General features: G+C 36.0%; 1 protein-coding gene across 3 annotated transcripts; it reads right to left on the bottom strand.

Moving 5' to 3' along the window:
• Positions 1-12,754: 12,754 nt before the first annotated feature.
• On the bottom strand, positions 12,755-20,881 carry LOC121743913 (RNA-binding protein BRN1-like). 3 transcript variants are annotated; one of them, XM_042137301.1, is made up of 13 exons: positions 20,647-20,881; positions 20,484-20,566; positions 20,362-20,413; positions 20,158-20,283; positions 19,941-20,020; positions 19,230-19,409; positions 18,733-19,075; positions 18,480-18,623; positions 18,270-18,400; positions 17,862-17,952; positions 17,599-17,680; positions 17,449-17,493; positions 12,755-13,007 (listed from the first exon to the last, which is right to left on the bottom strand). In XM_042137301.1, exons 1-11 carry the CDS (start codon positions 20,789-20,791, stop codon positions 17,601-17,603), a joined length of 1,455 nt encoding a protein of 484 aa, XP_041993235.1. In that variant the 5' UTR covers positions 20,792-20,881; the 3' UTR covers positions 12,755-13,007; positions 17,449-17,493; positions 17,599-17,600. The 3 variants fall into 3 exon arrangements, with proteins under 3 accessions (XP_041993235.1, XP_041993233.1, XP_041993236.1); XM_042137299.1 differs by lacking the exon at positions 12,755-13,007 and adding an exon at positions 16,615-17,290; XM_042137302.1 differs by lacking the exons at positions 12,755-13,007; positions 17,599-17,680 and adding an exon at positions 17,162-17,290 and having other exon boundaries at positions 17,449-17,556.
• Between the last annotated feature and the right edge of the window lie 1,678 nt (positions 20,882-22,559).

Raw genomic sequence — 22,559 nt, 5'->3', positions numbered from 1 at the left:
AATAAATAGCAAAATATAAAATATGGAGTACTAAAACACAACAAATTTTTTTAAAAATAAAACTTATATTAATTGAAAAAAACACCTACATGACTTAAATTAAATTTACATTATCATAAAATATATACATGCTTATATGAAAAAAGTATAAAAAAAAGAATCGAACAAAATGAGAAAAGTATAATAAAAGTCAAAATAAAAAAAATGTCGAGTATGGGGCTTGAACCCACAACCTCTATGATTTTTCAAAACACATTTACCACTAGACTAATTACTAAACATAGATTTTGTATTGAAATCAAACGAATTTTTACATAAAGCAACAAAAACTCTATTTTAAGTATAAAACTACTTGTCCCACATCGAAATCACAAAGAAACTTGGAGTTAAAAAACTATCTATCTACATCGAAATCACAAAGAAAGTTGGAGTTAAAAACCCATCTATAAAAGGTTCACTCAAGCAATGCAAAACTTGATCATCTAGCGGGAAAGATTTTAATCTACAAAATATAATCTTTCATTAATTCACGAATCTATTTTTTGTATAGATCGTGGTGAAATTATAGTTTGTTTATTTTAATTTAATAAATTATTTTTTTATAATTAAAAATTGAATTTTTATCCTCTGAAACTATCGTTCGGGCCCTGTAGTGGCCAGACGATAGGTTGGACGAGACACGGGCGACGCTTCATCCATGGACGAAAGTTCAGGCATACCTCTCGTCCGCTTGCTCGTCCATCGGCCTGCAGTGGAGCACTCGTCCGGCTGATCGTCCGCCCAACTTTACCACTGCATGCGGATAGACGAGCGGGCGGACGATCACCACGCATGAACTTTCGTCAGCGGACAATGGGGTGTCCTTGGATCGTCAGAACTATCATCCGACCACTGCAGGGCCTGGACGATAGGTCCGGAGATAAAAAAAATTAATTTTTAATTTAAAATATCAAATTTTATTTAAAAAATCAATTGTAAAATTAAAAAAACTATAATTTCACAACTATCCCTACAAAAAAGACGAATATGTAATTAGTGCAAGATTATATTTTGCATTATACAATCCTTCACACTAGATGAGCAAATTTCGCATTGCTTGAGTAAACCTTTTATAGATAGGTTTTCAACTCCAACTTTCATCGTTACTTCGATGTGAGATAAATGGTTGTTTTATAGATAGGTTTTCAACTCCAAGTTTCTCTGTGATTTCGATGTGGGACAATTAGTTTTATACTTAAAATATTGTTTTTGTTGCTTTATGTATAAATTTGTTTGATTTCAACACAAAACTATGCTTAGTCTAATGGTACATGTGTCTTGAAAAATCATAGAGGTTGTGTGTTCAAACACCAAACTCAACGTTTTATTTTTATTTTGACTTCTATTATACCTTTCTCATTTCATTCGATTCTTTGTTTTTATACATACTTTTTCCTATAAGCATGTTTATATTTTTATGATAATGTAAATTTAATTTAAGTAATGTAGGTGTTTTGTTTAAATTTATTGTGTTTTATATATTATACTCCCTCCGTTCCATAATAATGGAGGCGTTTCTTTTCGGCACGGAGATTAAGAAAATTGTGTTAGGTGACTTAAGTAAATGGAGTATGAAGTGGAAAATGAAAAAGGTAGAGAGATGAAAAGAGAATAAAGTAACAGAGAGTAAAGTAGGTGTGGAGAAATGTGTTAACTTTTATTAAAAAGGAAATGACTCTATTACTATGGAACGTACCAAAATGGCAAAATGACTCTATTACTATGGAACATAGGGAGTATTTTGCTATTTATTACTCCCTCCGCCTCTTAAATTTTGTCACACTTTGACCGAGCACGAGTTTTAAGAAATGTAATGGAAAGTGAGTTAAAGAGTTAGTGGAGAATGAGTCCTACTTTTATATACTCTCTCCGTCCCAACTAAGTTGACTCGTATTCCTTTTTGGGATGTCCCAATTAAGTTGAGTCATCTTTTTTTGGCAAAAACAAAACATCCAATCATTCTTACTCTATTACATCACCTACTTTACTCTCTCTTTATCTTTCCTACTTTATTCATCTCTCTTACTTTTCAACACAATTTCTTAATCTCTATCCAAAAGTTTTGTATCAACTTAGTTGGGATGAAATGAGTTAGTGAATATGGGGTTCACTACCAAAAATGGTAAAATGTGACAAATTTCGTGGGAGGGATGAAAATAGAAAAATGTGACAAATTTTAAGGGACGGAGGAAGTACTTGAGAACAAAAAAAGCAAAATTAAATATAAATTTGAAACAGCGGACCCTAGTCCAACCACTAGTCTGCACCACTGCAGGAGGATAGTCCGGACTAAGAAATGCTGATGTGGCAGACTATATTCCAGCCACTAATCCTGTCCATTGTGGATGCTCTTACAAGTGTGATTATAAAACATTCAATGGAATTCAAATATTCTTTTGGGGGAATGGAATCCAAATAAATTTTATATTTCACAAAGTCATACAGTATAAAAGTATAGCAATTTAGCTAGAGCTAAATGAATGTTTTCCTCAATAACACCAAAGAGAGGTTGTTTTCGCCAATAACACCAAAGAGGGTTTGCTCAAACTTGGAGTGACTGATATCGGTGATGACAAGTGTGTGCAATGCAAAGAAGAGCTGAAACCTATTGAGAATTTCTTCTTCGGCTGCAAAATCTTTAGTAGCTTGTGTAACTTCTATTGTGATCAGTGGAACATATCCGTTTGTATCCCCAGCCAACCGTCAATGTGTTTTCGTTCCTAGCTTGGTACTCCTTAGAGAAGAAATGGTTGTTTTGGCACCTTAGCTTTAGAATAAATATTTGGTGATTAGAGGATGAACGGTCCCTAAGAGTACGCGAAGAAGATGCGCTCGATAATAGAGATACAAGATAGATGGGCACTGGAATATCTCTGAGCAATCAATGCTTGTTGAACTGTTGACTAAGGTATTGTGTTGCCAATGGAGGTTATGTTTTGTTATGCTCATTTCTTGTTCCTCGGTCTTGGCGTTGTTCGGCTATCGATGGGTAAGTTATTGTTTTGTGTTGCATGTTCGGTTCCTTCTGTATCTTCATTGGTTTTTGCTGATGGGCCATGTTCAGATATAAACTCTGCTCACCACACTTGTAGTTTGAGCATTTCCATTTACAAAAATAAAACGAATACTTTCCTAACAAGATATCAAGCATCAAATCACATTATTCGGTTTTGTGATACAAAACTTAGGAGAAGATGACAATATAAATTCGAAGTGACTGGATTCACAGTGTACATTACTACATTTCAAATATAATTCATAAATAAATCACACAAAAGAAGAGAAAAATTACAAGGAAAAAAATTGGGAGAAATACGTACTGAATTTATTTGGATGTGATGTTATCTGGTAGCGGAGGCAATCGCAGCACGGCTTCCTCAGTCTCAATTGGATCGGATCTCAAAATCTATGGAGCATCAAATCCCCAAACAAAAACCTAATTAGGAGGCCTGGACTTGAATTAAGCAGAGGTGAAAGTAATTGGGCGATTCTTACGGGGTCTCGGAGCGCCGGTTTCGTATCGTCTTTGGCCAGCCGGAATTGAGGTTTCAGACTTTCTTCTCTTTTAAATACTTCGCCGCCGCTGGGCTTCGCCGGAGTAGCTGACGTCTTCATTTTTCTGAGTTACAAATTTTCACGAGTGCCCTAAAAATTGAGAATTGCGGTGAGAGTGATGCAAAATAAGACTGCCGTTTTCTATTACATTTATAAAATTGAGAATTTTATGAGTTACAAATTTTCACGAGTGCCATAAAAATATTGTATAGAGACGTATTTATTTATTGGGTAGTGGCAAACGTACATAAAAATGTACATTTGAACATTTTAAATATTTTACATTAAAAATTAATTTATAAATATGAATTAACTTAAACTAAATTATATGCTAATCATTCTAAATAACAATTTAGGAAAAGATTATAATTTTAAATTAATTATCTACAAATTTAAGAAAAAAGTAAATTTTCTATTGAAGATTATATCATTATTTTGAGTTAAGCTCGAAACAATGTGAAAATTTATCATAAATGTTGCATATCACTTGTTTTGTACTGCTATAGAATAATATAACTAAAAATAAAACTAATTTATAATATAGTAATTCAATTAATTAATTTATAAATGTTCCTGATACGATCATCCTCTACATATTATTAGGGAATATCCTTAAGATATTATTCTATTTAGTTATCTTTTATTTCACCATATCTTTTCCATATCTTTGTTTTCTTGTTCAATAAGTTAGGTAGTAGTATTATAGTATTATAAATAGCAGAGCTTGTTATCATTCAATCATTCAATGAATATATTATTTTCCACAAACTTGTCTTGAGTAACAAGAATATCATATTTCGTTTCCAAATTGTTGTTCATCGGAGAAAGTCCGAAAATCAGCAATTCGTGAGCTTTCCTTCGAGCACGTCGAAGGTTCGATCACCTTATCTCTCCGAGAAGTTAGCCATCCGGCCTCGTTACGGAGAACGTCCGTAACAACTGGTGCTTTCATTGAGAGCTCATCCTCCGTCTTCGTTCATCCGTATCCCCCAAATTATTTCCCAGCCCCTATCCGTCCGAGAAGATAGATAGCCGGTCACGTTACGGAGGACGTCCGTAACAACTGGTGCTTTCCCAAAAAAAAAAAAAAAAAAAAAAAAAAAAAAAAAAAATTCAGCCACAGCACTACCATCACAACCGCATCTAATCCACTCCACCGTACTCATGACGTCAACACACCATGGCCAATATACGTCGGAACTGCCGACGAGGGAGGCGACGCCGGCGCTGCAGATCTGCCCGCTGCGACACCCCAACACCGGCGACTATCGACCGGACCAAAGAGATCAATCCGGGAAGTCTTCTGTCGACCCAATCACTTTAGGGTTTGAAAAGTTGAATGCTCGCTTCGACAACTTGGATCGACGGGTGGACAATTTAGCACGGCAACCGTTCAACCGGGAGCCAAGGCAGACTCGTCGTCGCGACAACTGGGACCCACCATGGACCCGTCGGACCACTGCATATCAGCATTCTTCATCCTACGAGCTAGATATGTACTCGCCATCACCGCCCAAGCGCCGACCTACCTGTTGGGACCCACCTGTCTATCGAGAGACACCAAGGCAACGCCCCTTCAACGAGGTCTCGGTGTATGATCAGCCGTTGGCCCATGTCCCTAACTCACGTCGGAATCAACCTTACACGGCGCGTGACACAGCGGCGCCGCTGTACACCTTTCCCAGAAGGTATTCCGTTAGAGGGCCCGCGTCTCGGCAGCCTCGTTCAGCAATCATAGCGGAGGAACCGATTAATGCAGAGTTAGATCACTTGTTGGACGTATGGGACAGGAAGGAAACTCATGTCGATGCCACAGATGACCGAGTGAGCAAATTCCGATCATTATCGCAGCCCGATGAGCCAGTTGTTTCTTCGTCGCACCGGACGCTAGAATACCCTCCATCGAGAAATACTATGGCTTCTCGTGGGCAGTCGGGTTTATACCCCAATGTCTCATTGGCTCCACCGCGACACAGCACCACCGAGTCTATAAATCTTAGGCCGGATTTCCAACCACCTCAGGGAAACCCATCGATCCAGCGACGGCCGCTCGTATTTCAGCAATCGGATCAACCTGCGACTCGCCAGCCTTCATGTTTGGAATCACCTCTGACAGCAACCATTTCGGCAAAGCAGCCCAACCAAAATTACCAACCGTCGCCGCCGCTGCCCCAATCAGATCGCCAGCTGCAGCGGCCGAGTCCTTTACCGCCTTTGGAGCTGCTACCCTACGCCGCTCCGGGACCTTTCCAGCCCTTGCACTCCCTGCCCGTGACAACACCATTTGCGGTGTCTAATCTGCATCCACAAGCTGCTATCCCGAGCTCAATGAAGAAAAAATGGGTAACAAATATACAAGAAGGAGAAGAGATGATGGAGATTGAGAATATTATAGTTGAGTATAAGGCTGCACTTGAGACAACAAAATCGGACCTTATAGTAGAAATGGATGAGCTGAGATTAAAGTCTAAAGAAGTGGGTAAGAAAGGAGATGGTTCTTACACGAGTTTGCCCGTAATGGCTTGTGTCTATATGGGTTGGAATGTAGGTGAGGTTACAAGTATGATTCATCGATCAACCTCGCTCGATACCGATGCAAGGTTGATCCCTCCGCGCAATGACACGCCATGTTTGAGCATTCTGAGAGGCGTGAACAAGATTTTCATTTTGGCATGGAATTCTGCCGACAACATTGGGTCTCCTTTGTTGATTTTTGACAAGGGTGAAAAAGGGAGACATTCAGCTGTTCGATATGTGTTTGATCCGGGAGGAGACGCCTAGCTAAAGCTTTTGCTTTCAACTCTCGTCAATGGTTCGTGGTTCCCACCTTGAGGACAAGGTGGATTTCAACCGTGGGGGAGTTGATACGATCATCCTCTACATATTATTAGGGAATATCCTTAAGATATTATTCTATTTAGTTATCTTTTATTTCACCATATCTTTTCCATATCTTTGTTTTCTTGTTCAATAAGTTAGGTAGTAGTATTATAGTATTATAAATAGCAGAGCTTGTTATCATTCAATCATTCAATGAATATATTATTTTCCACAAACTTGTCTTGAGTAACAAGAATATCATATTTCGTTTCCAAATTGTTGTTCATCGGAGAAAGTCCGAAAATCAGCAATTCGTGAGCTTTCCTTCGAGCACGTCGAAGGTTCGATCACCTTATCTCTCCGAGAAGTTAGCCATCCGGCCTCGTTACGGAGAACGTCCGTAACAACTGGTGCTTTCATTGAGAGCTCATCCTCCGTCTTCGTTCATCCGTATCCCCCAAATTATTTCCCAGCCCCTATCCGTCCGAGAAGATAGATAGCCGGTCACGTTACGGAGGACGTCCGTAACAGTTCCACAACACTTCTTTTGTATTACTATAAATTATGAACATTCATTTCATGTATTTGTAATGAATAAAACTATATAATGAACATTATATGAATGTACATTACGGGCCAATTATTGTTCATTCTTCAAACTAAATCACAGTCCCACAATTAGAAGATTTGATGGCCAAAAATAATGCCACATGTATTTAATTAAAATATTTAAACAATTCGAAAGGTCATTTTTGGTATACACAAATGAGTTTGTTATGGTAATTTCCTTGATTATCTTTATCAAAGATCACAGCGGTTTTTGTCGCTACAATCTTTCTTCTCTCCCTAAACGTTCATCTTTTTTTCTCCGTTGAAGACATTCTCCCTAAATTGTTGTCGATTTTTCCCAATTGAAGAAGTCCGGTTCTTTATTTTTTTTCTCGTAAAATACCGATTAGTTGGAGCACTCGTTCATTGCTTTCATTTTTCTCAACAATGGAAGAAGGTAATTAATTTTTTCCTTCATTGATTATAAACCCGATTTGTTCACTAAAATACCGATTAGTTGGAGTAATAGTTCATTGCAGAAACTTACTGTATGTATTGTTTGGTTGTGTTGTATAATTTTATGAAATACCTATTGTGAATTTGCGGTCAGTAATGTACAATTCCAGTAGGGTTTACTTGTAGTTTTAGACCACAATAGCCTTAATTGAGTTAGAATCTCGTAGGGTTAATCTCGACGTAGGGCTAGGGTGTATTACCGCACCACACCTCGAATTTAATTATTGTGCAAGTCTTGGTAGCTTACAAACGAATTTTAATGTACCATAATGGTAGTGTAATGTATTTTCTCCCTTTCGAGTAATGTAAGATTGGCAGTTTTTGATTGTTTGGCGCAAGTTAAATATATTCCCCAAGGGTCTAGCAATCATTGGGGCTAGAATGTAGTACGAACTAAGTAGCACAAACGTCGCCAAAGGCCACGAGTTTCAGTCATTCATCTAGGGTTTAGTTATCATCTCAGATAGGAAGTAGTGTTAAGCGATAAATTTAATGTACAAATACTTTAGTTTAATGTATTTTATTTACTTAGTAATGTACGATGATTGTACTGTAATGTATATTTTTCTGAGATGTTTTGTTGCAATTTGTTGTTATTGTATATAGTGTTGGTTGTACCTGAAAGTTCTGCACACTTGAAGCCCGCCATCGGTCAAAAGTTCCAATTACTAGATTTTGCTTTCACGTTTTACGATGTGTATGCCCGCGCTGTTGGATTTGATACACGCAAACAAGGAATAAGAAAGACGGACGGTGTTACTACTTGGTATTATGTTGTATGCAATAGGAAAGACAACTAGAAGTCAAACGAGGATGACCAAATGAATGCATGTATTGGTTTTTCTATGAAATGCAGACGGTTATTCAAGCGTTGTGGTTGTAAAGCGAGTATATCGTTCAAGTTCTTCTCCGAAGGAGGACTTCAAGGTTATATTATTCAGGAGTTCAACGAGGTTCATATGCCTTACATGGTTAAGGTTCAGCATCAGCAGTTTATGGCACTTAATCGAAAGTTGGATGACGTACATCACAAATTCATCCTTGACTGTTTGAAGGCTAATATAGGCCCCACACTTACCTTCAAGGAGTTGAAGGAAATTCTCGGTGGGTTTGAACTTATTGGTTGCACTGTCGGGGATATCAGGAACTCTTCTCGAGACATCAAAGCATACGCACATGGGTTTGACGTATAAATGGTGTTGGATGATATGGCTAAGAAGAAGAAACTGTCGGAGGCGTTCACATATCACTATGAAGTTAACGGTATTAACCAGTTGGTTGCTCTCTTTCGGTGCGATGGTTTGATAAAGAAGAATTACCATATGTTTGGTGATATTGTGGCTTTTGACTCTACCTACAACACAAACATGTATATATGGGTGGACGCAGTAAAGGGAAGGGGAGGTCTTAAGCCCTTCCCCAAATTCTTATTTTTATGTTTTCTCTACTTCTAAAATTTGTAATTATTTTTAAAACGGTCATTATCCCTCACCAAATTTAGGTTATTGAAGAGTAAATCATCAGAAATTGAGTAAGAAGAGGGGCTGAACTGAATATTTGTAGCGGTAGAAAGAAAGAACAATGGCAGTTGTGCCTTGTTGAGGAAGAGACTTAATTTTAAAAAATTAAAATATAATATTATTAATAAAGCACCGGCTGCATTAAATGATTTCACTTATTAGCTTGTTATTTTAAATTAAAAGTCCAACCGAAAATTCAAATGTATTTTTAATAAAACTGATGCTTTAAAAAGTTCATCGTATTAAATTCATCTTTTTATTTAGGAGTGCACACTAATTTATGGAAACATTTTCTATTTCACTCTTACTTTTCTAATTTATGAGTTCTATTATTTATTACTCTCTTCGTCCAATTTTAAGAGTTTCAGTCACTTTTACACACTCGTTTTACAAAAATGATAATCCTCTCAACATTATTTTCTCTCGTACTTTACCATTTCTCCACTTTAATTATTTATTGTCATTTTTTATAAAATGGGTGCGCAAAAAGTGACCGAAAACGGAGGGAGTATATTATTTTATATTTTTTCTCATTCTCTTACTTTATTAATTATGTAAAATTTATGCCGTTCTCAAATTGCATATTTTATTGTGGATGGAGAGAATATAGTTTAGCCCCTACTATCGAAAATTTTTGCGCCCGCCCCTGCATGTATACATTATTTACTTATTACCCTACATTACTTATTGTTACATTACAAGGCTTGTATTGTACATTACTCTCTGCGACACCTTATAGATAATCACAGCCCACAGTCGGGACAGTACTACATTACTACGCTTGTCCTATACATTATTCATAGCTAATGACGTATTTCTTTGCTTGTCAAACGCAAGTATTGTATGATCTTCACGCCATTCACGGGAAAGGACAATCATGGAAAACCTGTAACTTTCGATGTTGGGTTGGTGTGCAACGAGAAAACAAGGGCATTTGCTTGGTTATTTAAACATTTTGTTTTTTTTAAGGAAAAGGTTCAGTTCAATAAATCAAAACATGTTCACAATAGTCTTCACCCAAAAATCTACAAATGATGTTTAACTACTCATAGACAAATAGTAAAAACAATAAAAGTACGAGACATGAAAGAAATTGATAAAAAACCAAGGTTGAATCTTCAATCTTCAGTCTTCTCTTGCTTGGATCTGCAAAGCTCCGCTCCAATGGAAGGTGGAGGAATTTAAGTGTGGAAGATGAGATGGAAGGAAGTGTAGATAGGGGAAGGATTGGAGGCTCTGAGATCAAACATTTTGGTGCATTGGTGCTGTACCAAAAATGATTGTAACAGACCAAGATTTGGGGATGAGATCAGTTATTGAAGAGGTTCTTGTCGGCACTCGACACAGATGGTGTTTGTGGCATATTATGTATAAGTTGGCAACCAAGGTTCTGAACTGGTTACTAAAGGATGAAGATTTCAAGAAAAAATTCAATGCCTATGTTTGGTGCGACCTGCTTGAACTTGACCAGTTCGAAGAAGAGTGGAGTGGAGTAGTGGAACGTCATGGTCTGGAAGACGTTGACTGGTTCAACACATTGTTCGACTATAGGAAATTCTGGATACCTGCATACTTCAGAGATTTTTCACTTGGTTTGATGATTAGGACGATATCCATATCTGAGTCGGAGAACAACTTCTATAAAAACTTTTTGAAGCCCCGCTCCAACATTGCCGAATTCTACTTGAATTTCAACAATGCATTGGAATTTCAGCTGAATGCTAGAGCAAAGTTGGACTACCACAATACAACTGCCCTGCCCATATTGGCCACTACCTTGCCATTCGAGAAACATGATTCGACGCTGTACACCGATAGTATGTTCAAGAAAATACAAGAAGAAATTGTTGAGGGTAATGATAGATGCCGCGTTCTGGGTTTTTCATCTACAGATATGGTTGACTCCTACAAACTTGAGGACATCAATCGCAATTCGTATTTTGTGAGACACTATAAGACTGATGAGTCATACTCGTGCGAATGCAAACTGTTCGGTAGGTAGGGATATATGTGCAACCATATCTTTTTTTTGTTCAAAAACAATGAAATGAAAAAAATTCCTGAGAAATACTGCGAAAGCAGATGGATGAAGACTCCGTTAGCCAAGGTTGTCCATGGTCAGTTTGATGACACTTTACCTACCAGATCCATTGTTGACGATAGACAAATTGTTTCAAATCAAGGGTTTTCGATGTTATGTGGGTTTCTTCGATGATTTGAGACGGACATTGATGTGCTTCGTGCTTTCGTAGGTGGTGTTGAAGAACTTGGTAATTCTCTTCAATCTGGAACTCCTACAACGTCGGCCTCAGAAAAGAGGAGAATGATTGAAGAGTTTTATGGAATGGTAAGACCCGAAGTAGTTGAGGTCCATCCTCCGGATGTTGTCAAAACAAAGGGCCACACTAGCAGCTCTACGAGCCGTCTGATTTCCAAGAGACAAAATGCTATAAAGGAGGCTAGTAGGCCTCTTCGACGGTGTAATGCTTGCGATGAGATGGGACACCACGACTTTAGAAACTGTCAAATGCTTAAAGAGATGGGGAACGAGAATGAGCTGAGGTAGGGCAAGAGGAAATGTTGATGTATTTTAGCAAACTACATTATTTGTTTGTTTTTCGCATTAGTTTTATTATTCAATACATTCCCTTAGCTTGAGTTTCAGCTTGGTTTCTAATAATACATCTCTGGTTGATATTGACATGAGTTACATTATTACTCACTTATAGTACATTATTATTACCTTATTTTACATTATTCACTTATTTTGTATATTATTATTCACTTAATAATACATTACAAATATATTTATTAACAAGCAATTAACTTATAGTACATTATTATTCACATGAAGTACATTATTATTATTATTCCTTTATAGTACATTAAGGTCCTATATTGTTGAATGCATGGGTGTTGCAACGAGTATGTTGATGTATTTTAGCAAACTATATTATTTGTTTTGTTTCATTATTACTCACTTATAGTACATTATTGTTACCTTATTTTACATTATTCACTCACTTAAAGTATATTATTATTACCTTATTTTACATTATTCACTTATAATACATTACAAACATATTTATTAACAAGCAATTAACTTATAGTACATTATTATGCACATTATTATGCACATGAAGTACATTATTATTCCCTTACAGTACATTAAAGTCATATATTGTTGAATGCATGGGTGTTGCAATGAGAATGTTGATGTATTTTAGCAAACTACATTATTTGTTTTGTTTTTCGCATTTGTTTTATTATTCAATACATTCCCTTTACTTGGGTTTCAGTTTGGTTTCTAATAATACATCTCTGGTTGATATTGACATCAGTTACATTATTGTTCACTTATAGTACATTATTATTCCCTTATTTTACATTATTCACTAATTTGTACATTATTATTCCCTTATAATACATTACAAACATATTTATTAACAAGCAATTAACTTATAGTACATTATTATTCCCTTATAGTACATTACAAAATACTTGTCCATTATTTTAGTCATTCGATACATTAAAACTGTATCACTAACAACCATGCATTATACTTATATTCATTATATGTTGAGAGTTAATGATTTCATAAGTTAATACCAAAATATAATTCCAATTCCAACAAGTTTAGCACAATTGATTTGGTTCAAAACAAAGTACCCATTCAGTATCCAGACGATCACTTCATCCCATATTCGTCGAACCACTTATCAAAGTTGAACTTTGGCGGCTTTTCTCTCCAATTCCTGGCGGCGGCAGTTTATTCGCAAACTTTATTCGCAACATTATTAAGCTCTTTGTCCCCTTTGCACTGAGTCCGCAGTCACATTCTTTTTCCCTTTCGCCAAAGTAGGTCTCCATATGACGCATCACATACACCCCCGTCTCCATTGAGGCTATATTATTCCTCCACAGCATTGTTACCACATGACTACTAAATTTTTTTGATTTGAGTCTCCATTTTTGAAACCTACAAAGTGCATCTCCTTGGAACTTTTTCTACATAAAAAAATAAATTGGCTAAGAACTCCAAATAATGTAACTTCCGAGGAATATAATGCAACGTAACATAACATAGACATGAAAAAAGGTGCATTACATTCCAGCATTGAGGGTGTTTCCCGGTATTTGGCATTGAATGAACCATGAGATTCAGCCAGGCTATGGCCAATGATATTCATTTTACCATCAGGAAGATCGAAACATAGTAGTATTCTTGGCTGCTACACCAAATTGGGAAGAAAAACTACACAATCAAAAGTACATTATATTGCACATCATTAACGGCATCATATACATTATTCCTACATCAGTTACCAAGTCATAGTTCTCCCACTGAAAGATACATGTACACAACGCTTGCTCAAAAAGAAGAGTCCAGTACGTGTCGAACAGTCTTTGTTCTCCCCAATCAAGTGGTGTGTCCACCACCGTGTGTTTGTACAATTATTTTGGGCTAACTAGTTAATTATTTGTAATTATCAGAGTAATTTGTAAACATCATAATAAAATTTTCCACTCACGTATGAACGTGTTGAGAAGAAAAGCCAGGAAACCGTCTCTGAGGCCTTGAGCTTTTCCATATTATTAAGGTACGAGCTCCAAGCATCTATAATACCAGGGGTCACTGCCTTGAACGGAGCTAAAGACTTGAACTCACTCTGCACAGTTCTGGTAAAGTTGTCTTAGTAAACAACAGAATCCCTGAATAACATTAAACCGTTCAACAAACTAACTGATGTTCCCGCAAAAGCATAACTAAAAAACTTATTAATTTTGGTCAGTTGTGTTAAGTACCCAGTAGTACACTTCTTTGTCAACATTATTAGGCTAGGATGCTATTCGAACCACCCGCTCGTTGAATGGAGACCGCACAACGAGACTGACTTTCTTCAAACGAGTGCTTGCTTGATTCTTACCCTCCTGCATGAATGCACAATATGTTTACAACAAGTCAGAAACAACCATACGGGGTTAATGTAACATATGTACTAATGTAATCATTAAATAAGTTATTCCATACCACATCTCCATGTTCATCTATTTGGATCTGCTTGGCTTCCCTTTTCCTACATAACCACCTTTGGAATGGCCAACTCTTTTCCCTTCCCACCCTCTGCAGCTCCATCTTTTGTTAGCTGTGTTGTTTTTTCAACACAAATCTCAACGCCTTTCCCCTTGGCTGAAGCAGTATCTGATTGAAAAAAAACAAATTAATGAGGGGAACCACCTATATAATATAGCAATACATGCATATGATGCACGTACAATAATGTGTGCAACTGTAGTCGCAATAATGTACCAATACATGTATAATAATATGCTTATATCATAAAATTTCAACCCTATGATATTACCAGTTTATAGACAATACCCTTAAGATGTAAATACCTTGACACTCACTACGGATCCACCATATTTTTTTGTTGGCAATGTTTGAAAATAGGTTAATAATGTTCAAATGACAGAACACTAAAAAAAATTGTCAATTAAATACCACAGTCTTGTTCATCTCTCCCAAACCAGCCTCAATATCTGGTGATGTCCCACTTGCACCTACTGGCGTATGCTTTTTAGATGGTTCTTCAAGTTCGGCTCCACCATCATCGTTTGATATGACATTGAAGAAATCATCTTCTCTTGACTCGTGCCTTGGACCGGTATCCTCCACATCATCTACTGGCTCATCATTATTGTTTGCCTTCCCACGACCACTATCTTCTGCCCCATCGGTTACCTGTGTAGCAAAGGGGTCAGGACAATCGAAGATGACAATGTGGTAGACGATGATGAGATTGTAACAACACTGACTCAGGGTAGGGAAGATGAAGAAGAGTACAGTCTTGAGTGGATTGCAGAAATGGAGAAGATGATGGTGGCGTACGACAAAAAGAAGACGATGAATAACATCTTCAATAGGTCGTCGTTCAATTTAGAGGGCTTCGATTGTCCTGACCATTTGCTACACAGGTAACCGATGGGGCAAAAGGTAGTGGTCGAGGTGAGGCAAACAATAATGATGAGCCAGTACATGATGAGCCAATAGACGATCAACCAGTAGATGATGTGGAGGATACCGGTCCAAGGCACAAGTCAAGAGAAGATGATTTCTTCAATGTCATATATCAAACAATAATGGTGGAGCCGAACTTGAAGAACCATCTAAAAAGCATACGACAGTAGGTGCAAGTGGGACATCACTAGATATTGAGGCTGGTTTGGGAGAGATGAACAAGACTGTGGTATTTAATTGACAATTTTTTTTAGTGTTCTATCAATTGTACATTATTAACCTGTTTTCAAATATTGCCAACCGAATGATGCTTTTGTGTACAAGGGTCTTAAAAAAGAATTGATCAATCACATTATACAAATGTGGTGAAGAAAGTTGTAGCTGCTGCAGGAGCTAAGAGTAAAGCCCAGAAACAGCAAGCCAAGGTTTGTTACATTTTAGCATTTTTTGTTCAAATGTACATTAAAATGGTCATTATGCAATGGGTTGTCATTTGTATTACAGGTGACTGAGCAGAGAAAGGCCAAAGCAGTTGACATTAGTCATGAAAAGATATCTGCCACAAAAAAAGGTGGAGCCATAGCGAGTGTCAAGGTATTTACATCTTAAGGGCATTGTCTATAAACTGGTAATATCATAGGGTTGAAATTTTATGATACAAGTATTATTATACATGTCTTGGTACATTATTGCGACTACAGTTGCACACATTATTGTACGTGCATCATATGCATGTATTACTGCATGTATTGCTACATTATATAGGTGGTTCCCCTCATTAATTTTAATTTGTTTTTTTTCAATCAGATACCTGCTTCAGCCAAGTAGAAAGGCGTTGAGATTTGTGTTGAAAAAACAACACAACCAACAAAAGATGGAGCTGCAGATGGTGGGAAGGCAAAAGAGTTGGCCATTCCAAAGGTGGTTGATGCAGGAAAAGGGAAGCTAAACAGATCCAAATAGATGTCCAGAGCCTTTGTCCTAGCGGCAAGGAGCTTAGACATTATTGCATGAGGTGCCGAGTTCGAGCCCTCTTGACATCAGTTGTAATTTCCTCCTATCTATAGTATAGGAGTTTATTTGTAATTTCCTCCCTTATATAAGAGTTAATTTGAAATTAAAAAAAATCAGTAGTAATTTCCTCCTATCTATATAGATGGCGGGAAGGCAAAAGAGTTGGCCATTCCAAAGGTGGTTGCTGCAGGAAAAAGGAAGCTAAACAGATCCAAATAGATGTCCAGAGCCTTTGTCCTAGCGGCAAGGAGCTTAGACATTATTCTATAGTATATGAGTTTATTTGTAATTTCCTCACTTATATAAGAGTTAATTTAAAATTAAAAAAATCAGTTGTAATTTCCTCCTATCTATATAGTATATGAGTTTATTTGTAATTTCCCCCCTTATATAAGAGTTAATTTAAAATAAAAAAAATCAGTTGTAATTTCCTCCTATCTATAGTATAGGAGTTTATTTATAATTTCCTCCCTTATATAAGAGTTAATTTAAAAGGTTTATTTGTAATTTCCTCCCTTATACAAGAGTTAATTTAAAAAGTTTATTTGTAATTTCCTTCCTCATATAAGAGTTAATTAAAAAAATCCTCCTATCTATAATATATGAGTTTATTTGTAATTTCCTCCCTTATATAAGAGCTAATTTAAAAAAAACAGATCCAAATAGATGAACATGGAGATGTGGTATGGAATAACTTATTTAATGATTACATTAAATTAGTACATATGTTACATTAACCCCGTATGGTTGTTTCTGACTTGTTGTAAACATATTGTGCATTCATGCAGGAGGATAAGAATCAAGCAAGCACTCGTTTGAAGAAAGTCAGTCTCACTGCGTGGTCTCCATTCAACGAGCGGGCCGGTTCGAATAACAGCCAAGCCTAATAATGTTGACAAAGAAGTGTACTACTGGGTACTTAAGGCATCTTACCAAAATCAGTAAGTTTTTTAGTTATGCTTTTGCTATTGCAGGAACATCGGTTAGTTTGTTGAACGGTTTAATGTTGTTCATGGATTCTGTTGTCTACCAAGACAGTTTTACCACAATTGTGCAGAGTGAGTTCAAGTCTTTAGCTCCGTTCAAGGCAATGACCCCTAGTATTATAGATGCTTGGAGCTCGTACCTTAATAATATGGAAAAGCTCAAAGCTCCGGAGACGGTTTCCAGGCTTTTCTTCTTAACATGTATGCAAAACCTGAATTCTACAAGCCTAATTTCCGCCTTTGAGCAAAGCCTAATTTCCTCCCAAAGCCTAGAAGCATAAATTAGATATCAAGATCTCAATCACATACAAGGTTAATCCATGTTCTCACTCTAGTTGAAGGTGAAGATGCATATGGTTGTAACCTCTCTCTCTATATATATATATCCAAAAACGAACATGTGACTCGAATGGTAAATGTATCTGACCTTAAAAAATATAGTCTTCCGAAATAATCGACGAAATTTAGTAGCCTGCATCGGTCATAACTAAGAGAATGAATTGTACTCAAACAACCAATCATATATGCAGGAAACCTGAAAAAATAAAAAACAGTTTTTCAATCCAAGTGAGACTACCTTTATTCATAATGGATCATAAACAGGAAGCATCTGTGACAAAACTGGACCAAAGACGTTAGAAGCAACAAAAGGTGAAAACCTGAAATCAAATAAAACATATTTCAGCTAGGAAGTGCCGTTGCAGTGAAGCAACTAACAAGTCGAAGAAACCACCAGAATACGAGCAAAATATGGTTTCAACTTTCAACAGTCAATATGATAATTTTGGTCACATTAACAACTGCAGCAGTAGAGTAGTATTTAAATTTGCACGAATTCACCTTGACACTCCAGCCTCCAGGTGATTGCAGGGCGCTTTATAAGCTCCATGCCGGCATGGCAGAAATTTCCAACCTTTCTGTGCAGTTGAATCTTACACAAGTAGGGAACATCAAAAGGTCAAATTTTAGATGATATTTTTAAAAATATAAAATAACTTCAGAAACAGTCTAGTTACTTCTCATAAACAAACAAGTCATATAAATTAAATTAAATTAAATTAAATTAAATTACATTAAATTAAATAAATTCAATGTGAAACGTACGACAACTGTTTTACAAACTACGAGTACAATATACAATTTATACGAGGAAATTACAAGGTTCTTGGACTGAACAGAATTGCAGCATTTTCCAAATCCGAGATTCTGAATTCACACTTGATGAATTCAGCTGTCTTCATCACTTACCTCAAAGTTCAGATTTTTTTTGTTACTCTCCCTTTTGAGTTGAACCTTCAATTTTTTACCACCTAACTGATAGCCATTCATTGCATTAATTGCATTTTGTGCTGCTGCTGGTGAATCATAACTAACAAATCCTGCAGATAGCGGCTCATTAGAAGGAAAACCATTAAATATAACTTGCATCAGATAGAAAAAATTTAAGAGAGTTCATACCAAAACACTTGCTGACATTCGTTGTTTTGTCAACAAAAACTTTTGCACTCAGAACCCTACCAAAACGCAGAAACAGATTTGCAAGCTGTACATCACCATATTGTTGGGGAATGTGGAAGATAAATAGATTAGCTCCGCGAGGACCTGGTCTTCAAGAGGGAACACAAGGAAGGAACACAGTACATGTGAGTATCAACAAAACAAAAGAACTAGGGAAAAGACAGCAGAATCAGAGTGAAGAAGATTCAACGACCTTCAACGTGAACCAAAGAGCTTGGTCTAACACGTGAAGCAGCTACAGCTTGGCTACTAGAACTAGATGGTGACAAAGTTGAAGAAGCTCCAAATTGCTGATTATTCATGATTGCTCTAGGATGTGTCCAGGGATAATGAACCCCTGGTGTGGTTGGATAAGCAGAACCTATGTAGTTTGCAGATGGCGCTGCATAATTACTTGATGAAGCTCCGGATGAAGGATCAGGAACGGCTCCACGTATAGAACGTCCTTGGTCTGTAGTTGGTACGAAATTAGGGAAGGTTGGTCGATTCTGCAACTGAGGTAGGCGATAGCGCACAAAATTATAAGGACCTGGTGTCTACAAAAAAGAGAAATTGATATAAATGAACATTTAGAATTAAATACCAGTACGGCAGTACCAAAGGAGAACAGTACTCCTTTAGCTACAAAACTGCATTGTACAATAAGAAAACTTCTGAAGAGGACATTTTCCTAATAAAAATCCAACAAACCTGATAACCATAGCCATTATATGCAGGCATATAACTCATTGGTAGAGCACCATATACGGCTTGTTGTTGTCCAGAAGCTATTTGCAAAGTCGAAGCTTGCAAAAGTGCTTTTCGAACTTTCCGAGTCTGTCTTTCCTTCTCTGTATCAGCCCACTTGACCACCAAAGGAATATAAGAACCCTGTCACCGTAAGACTAAAAATTTAAGGAGAAGAATGTTTTTTCTTGAAAAGATAGGAGATGTATACTTCTACTGGGGACCATAAAAAAAAAATAACTTTGCTTCAAAATTCAACAGAGGAGTGGTTTCAGAAGCCAGAAAAATATTAAAAAAAGACAACCATTTTCATAGTAAAGATGATTTTGCGAGAAGTGGATTCTTGAGTTTCCTGCATACGCTCAAGAATAACCAAATGAAACTTGCTATACAAATAGCAGTCCAATTCATAGTACATATGAGAAATACAAAATTTTCCAAGGAAAACTAAAGCAACCTTGTGCGGAAAATATCGATTATAAATCAGATACTGCAACTTTGAGTACAGACAACCTTTTAAGACATGAATTCGACATACTTATTAGATTACTCTGAAGAGCATGCTTATGTCACAAAAAAAGGTTTGGCTCTTTAACAAGTTTGTAGATGCATCAAAGCATGCTGAGTGAATACTTAAAATTTCATATAAACATGAACTGCTAAATTGACACACACCTCCATCTTATGCTTTCCATTAAGTGCCTCTATTGCCGCAAGTGCTTGCTCTTTTGTCTCAAATTTCATAAAAGCACAACCTATTCGAACGAAGATGTATGTTAGCTTAAAAATACAAGTAACATCGCATTGCTTTGCTTCAATATGTATATTGCAAAAGAAAACCTCACAAAACAAGCCAACTTGAACATAAGAAAAGAGGATTCAAGCCATTAACCTTTGCTAGTTTGACCAGACCCCCTGAGAATTTGCAAGTCCTTTATCGTTCCATATACCGAAAATAGAGCTGACACCTCAGCATCAGAAACAGTTTTCGGAAGCATACCAATGAACAATTTATTCTCTGATAATACATTTACAAGTGATTAATTCATAATACTACTATTATTAACCATCATTAACACAAAATAGCTACATATACCTAGTCTTTCCAGTTCTCCATCAGCATACTTCATTTGCAACAGCCTAGACGCCTGAATTGGAAAATTAAATCATTCTAGCGACATAAAACAACCACATTGCCTAAATTGCGATGATACTAACCCCAGGCAGCGTGATCTTCTCATGGCACGCGTTGACAGCCTTGTCTGCCTCCTCTCTAGAAGGGCATATGGCGAAACAACATCCTGATTCAAGCTAATTTTAAATAAAAAAAAACAGAAATCGCATTCTGGAAAGAGACATGCAAATGAGGATGGAATCGGACCTCTGGAAGCGCGCGTCTCTTTGTCTCTGATGAGTTTGACCTCGTCGACGAGGGCGAAATCTCTCAACGCTTGGAGGAGCTGAACCTCCGACATCTGCTTCGGCACTTGGCCTACGAAGAGCTTCACGCTCTCTCCTTCCGCCATTACCACCGTCCGCGTCACAACTACAGCTACTGCTACTTTCTCTCTCTACAACTCTCTCTCTCTCTCTCTCTCTCTCAGTTTGAGGGAAAATGCTTAACGGTGATCTGTGATGATTTTCAAAGTCCTTTCCATTTTTGTTCCGAGTCGTATTCCAAGGAAAATCGTCTCTGGATTTACGTCGCCAAACCGCCCTCCTATTTCTTCTTATTTACGAGATGTGCCATTCAGTAAAATAATAAAAGAGGAACATCTTTTTTAAGTAATTCAACTATCTCAGATGAGCAAATTTGATTCATAACATTTCATAATACTCCCTCCGTCCGGCATTAAGAGTCTCGGTTGAATTGGGTGTGGATTTTAAGAAATGTTTGAGTATGTAATAATTGGAGTATGTGATAATGGAATGTGTGACCTATTTGCATTATTATTTGCTTTATTTTTTGGATGTGTTTTTACTTGTGGTTTTTAGTGTTTTATTTTATAATATTTTTATTTCACTTTTTATGGAAATGTCTAACCGGGATTCCTAATGTCGGACCGAGTGAGTATCTTTTAAGGTCCATCAACTATAAGTTAATATCAATTCAACAATTTTTTTGGCTATTTCCAATATTTTCATGACCAAAGTACCCATAAGGGCCAATGAGGGCAATTCAATCTATTTACCCTCTCATTTTCATTAAAATATGTAATTTGGGATAGTTGATGTATCTTTTTTTCCCTCAAATTTTCATTTCAAAATAAAAGTATCTTAATAATATTAATATTTTATTACTATTAATTATTTACGTTTAGTTTTACTTATTTGTAATATTGTAAATCATTGTATTATATTTAATATTAATAGTGAAATGACTTAGATATAAATATATGTAAATATTATATAAAATTAATTCAATTTATTAGATGGAATATTAATTTTTCAATCTTAAAGCTATACATAGAATATGCTATTTTTAAGTGCAATACAAAATTGATAATTACAAAAAAATTAAAATTTATTAACATACATAGAATCTTAAATAATTAAAAGAGCTAAGTTTTATTTTATCTACTCTTATGTAGTAATTGTAGTCTAAAAATATTAGTTGAAATTATCAATAATCAATTTAATAAAAAGATAATGATATTCTTACTTGAATATATGATTAATTTAAATCTATGACTGTTTAATTAAATAAAAAAACAATAGTTGCAAATCAATTGTTTAATATCACAATGCCGCGTCTTAATATTATCATTAGGTCATTTACAACATCATGAAAATTGTTCATAGTTCTCATATCTATTCCCTCGGCTATTCGTGAATCATATTTTTTATACTTTATTAAATTTTTATTTCAATGTAGTATATATTATATAGTGTAATTAACTTAAATTTTCAGTTTAATAAAATTACGAGATTCATTAAAATAAAATATTTATCTTAATTTTATCTAAATAATTGAGAATGTAACCATATAAAAGTATTAACTAGCACTAGAAAGTAATATCATAATATTCAAATAAGGTATATTTTATATTAATTAATAATAGTATAAGATCTATTAAACTTAATCCCAAATAAATTAGAAGAAAGAAAAAAATGGATGAATAAATAGATTGAATTGCCCCTCATGGGTACTTTGGTCATGAAAATATTGAAAATAGTCAAAAAGTAGTTGAATTAATATTAACTTATAGTTAATGGACCTCAAAAGATATTATGAAATATTACGGACCAAATTTAATTAGTTGAGATAGTTGATGTACTAAAAAAGATGTTTCC

This window comes from Salvia splendens, chromosome 8 (genome assembly GCF_004379255.2).
Source record: "Salvia splendens isolate huo1 chromosome 8, SspV2, whole genome shotgun sequence".
Lineage (NCBI taxonomy): Eukaryota > Viridiplantae > Streptophyta > Magnoliopsida > Lamiales > Lamiaceae > Salvia > Salvia splendens.
Note: the sequence above shows the minus strand (reverse complement) of the source record. Positions and strands in the feature narration are given on the sequence as shown.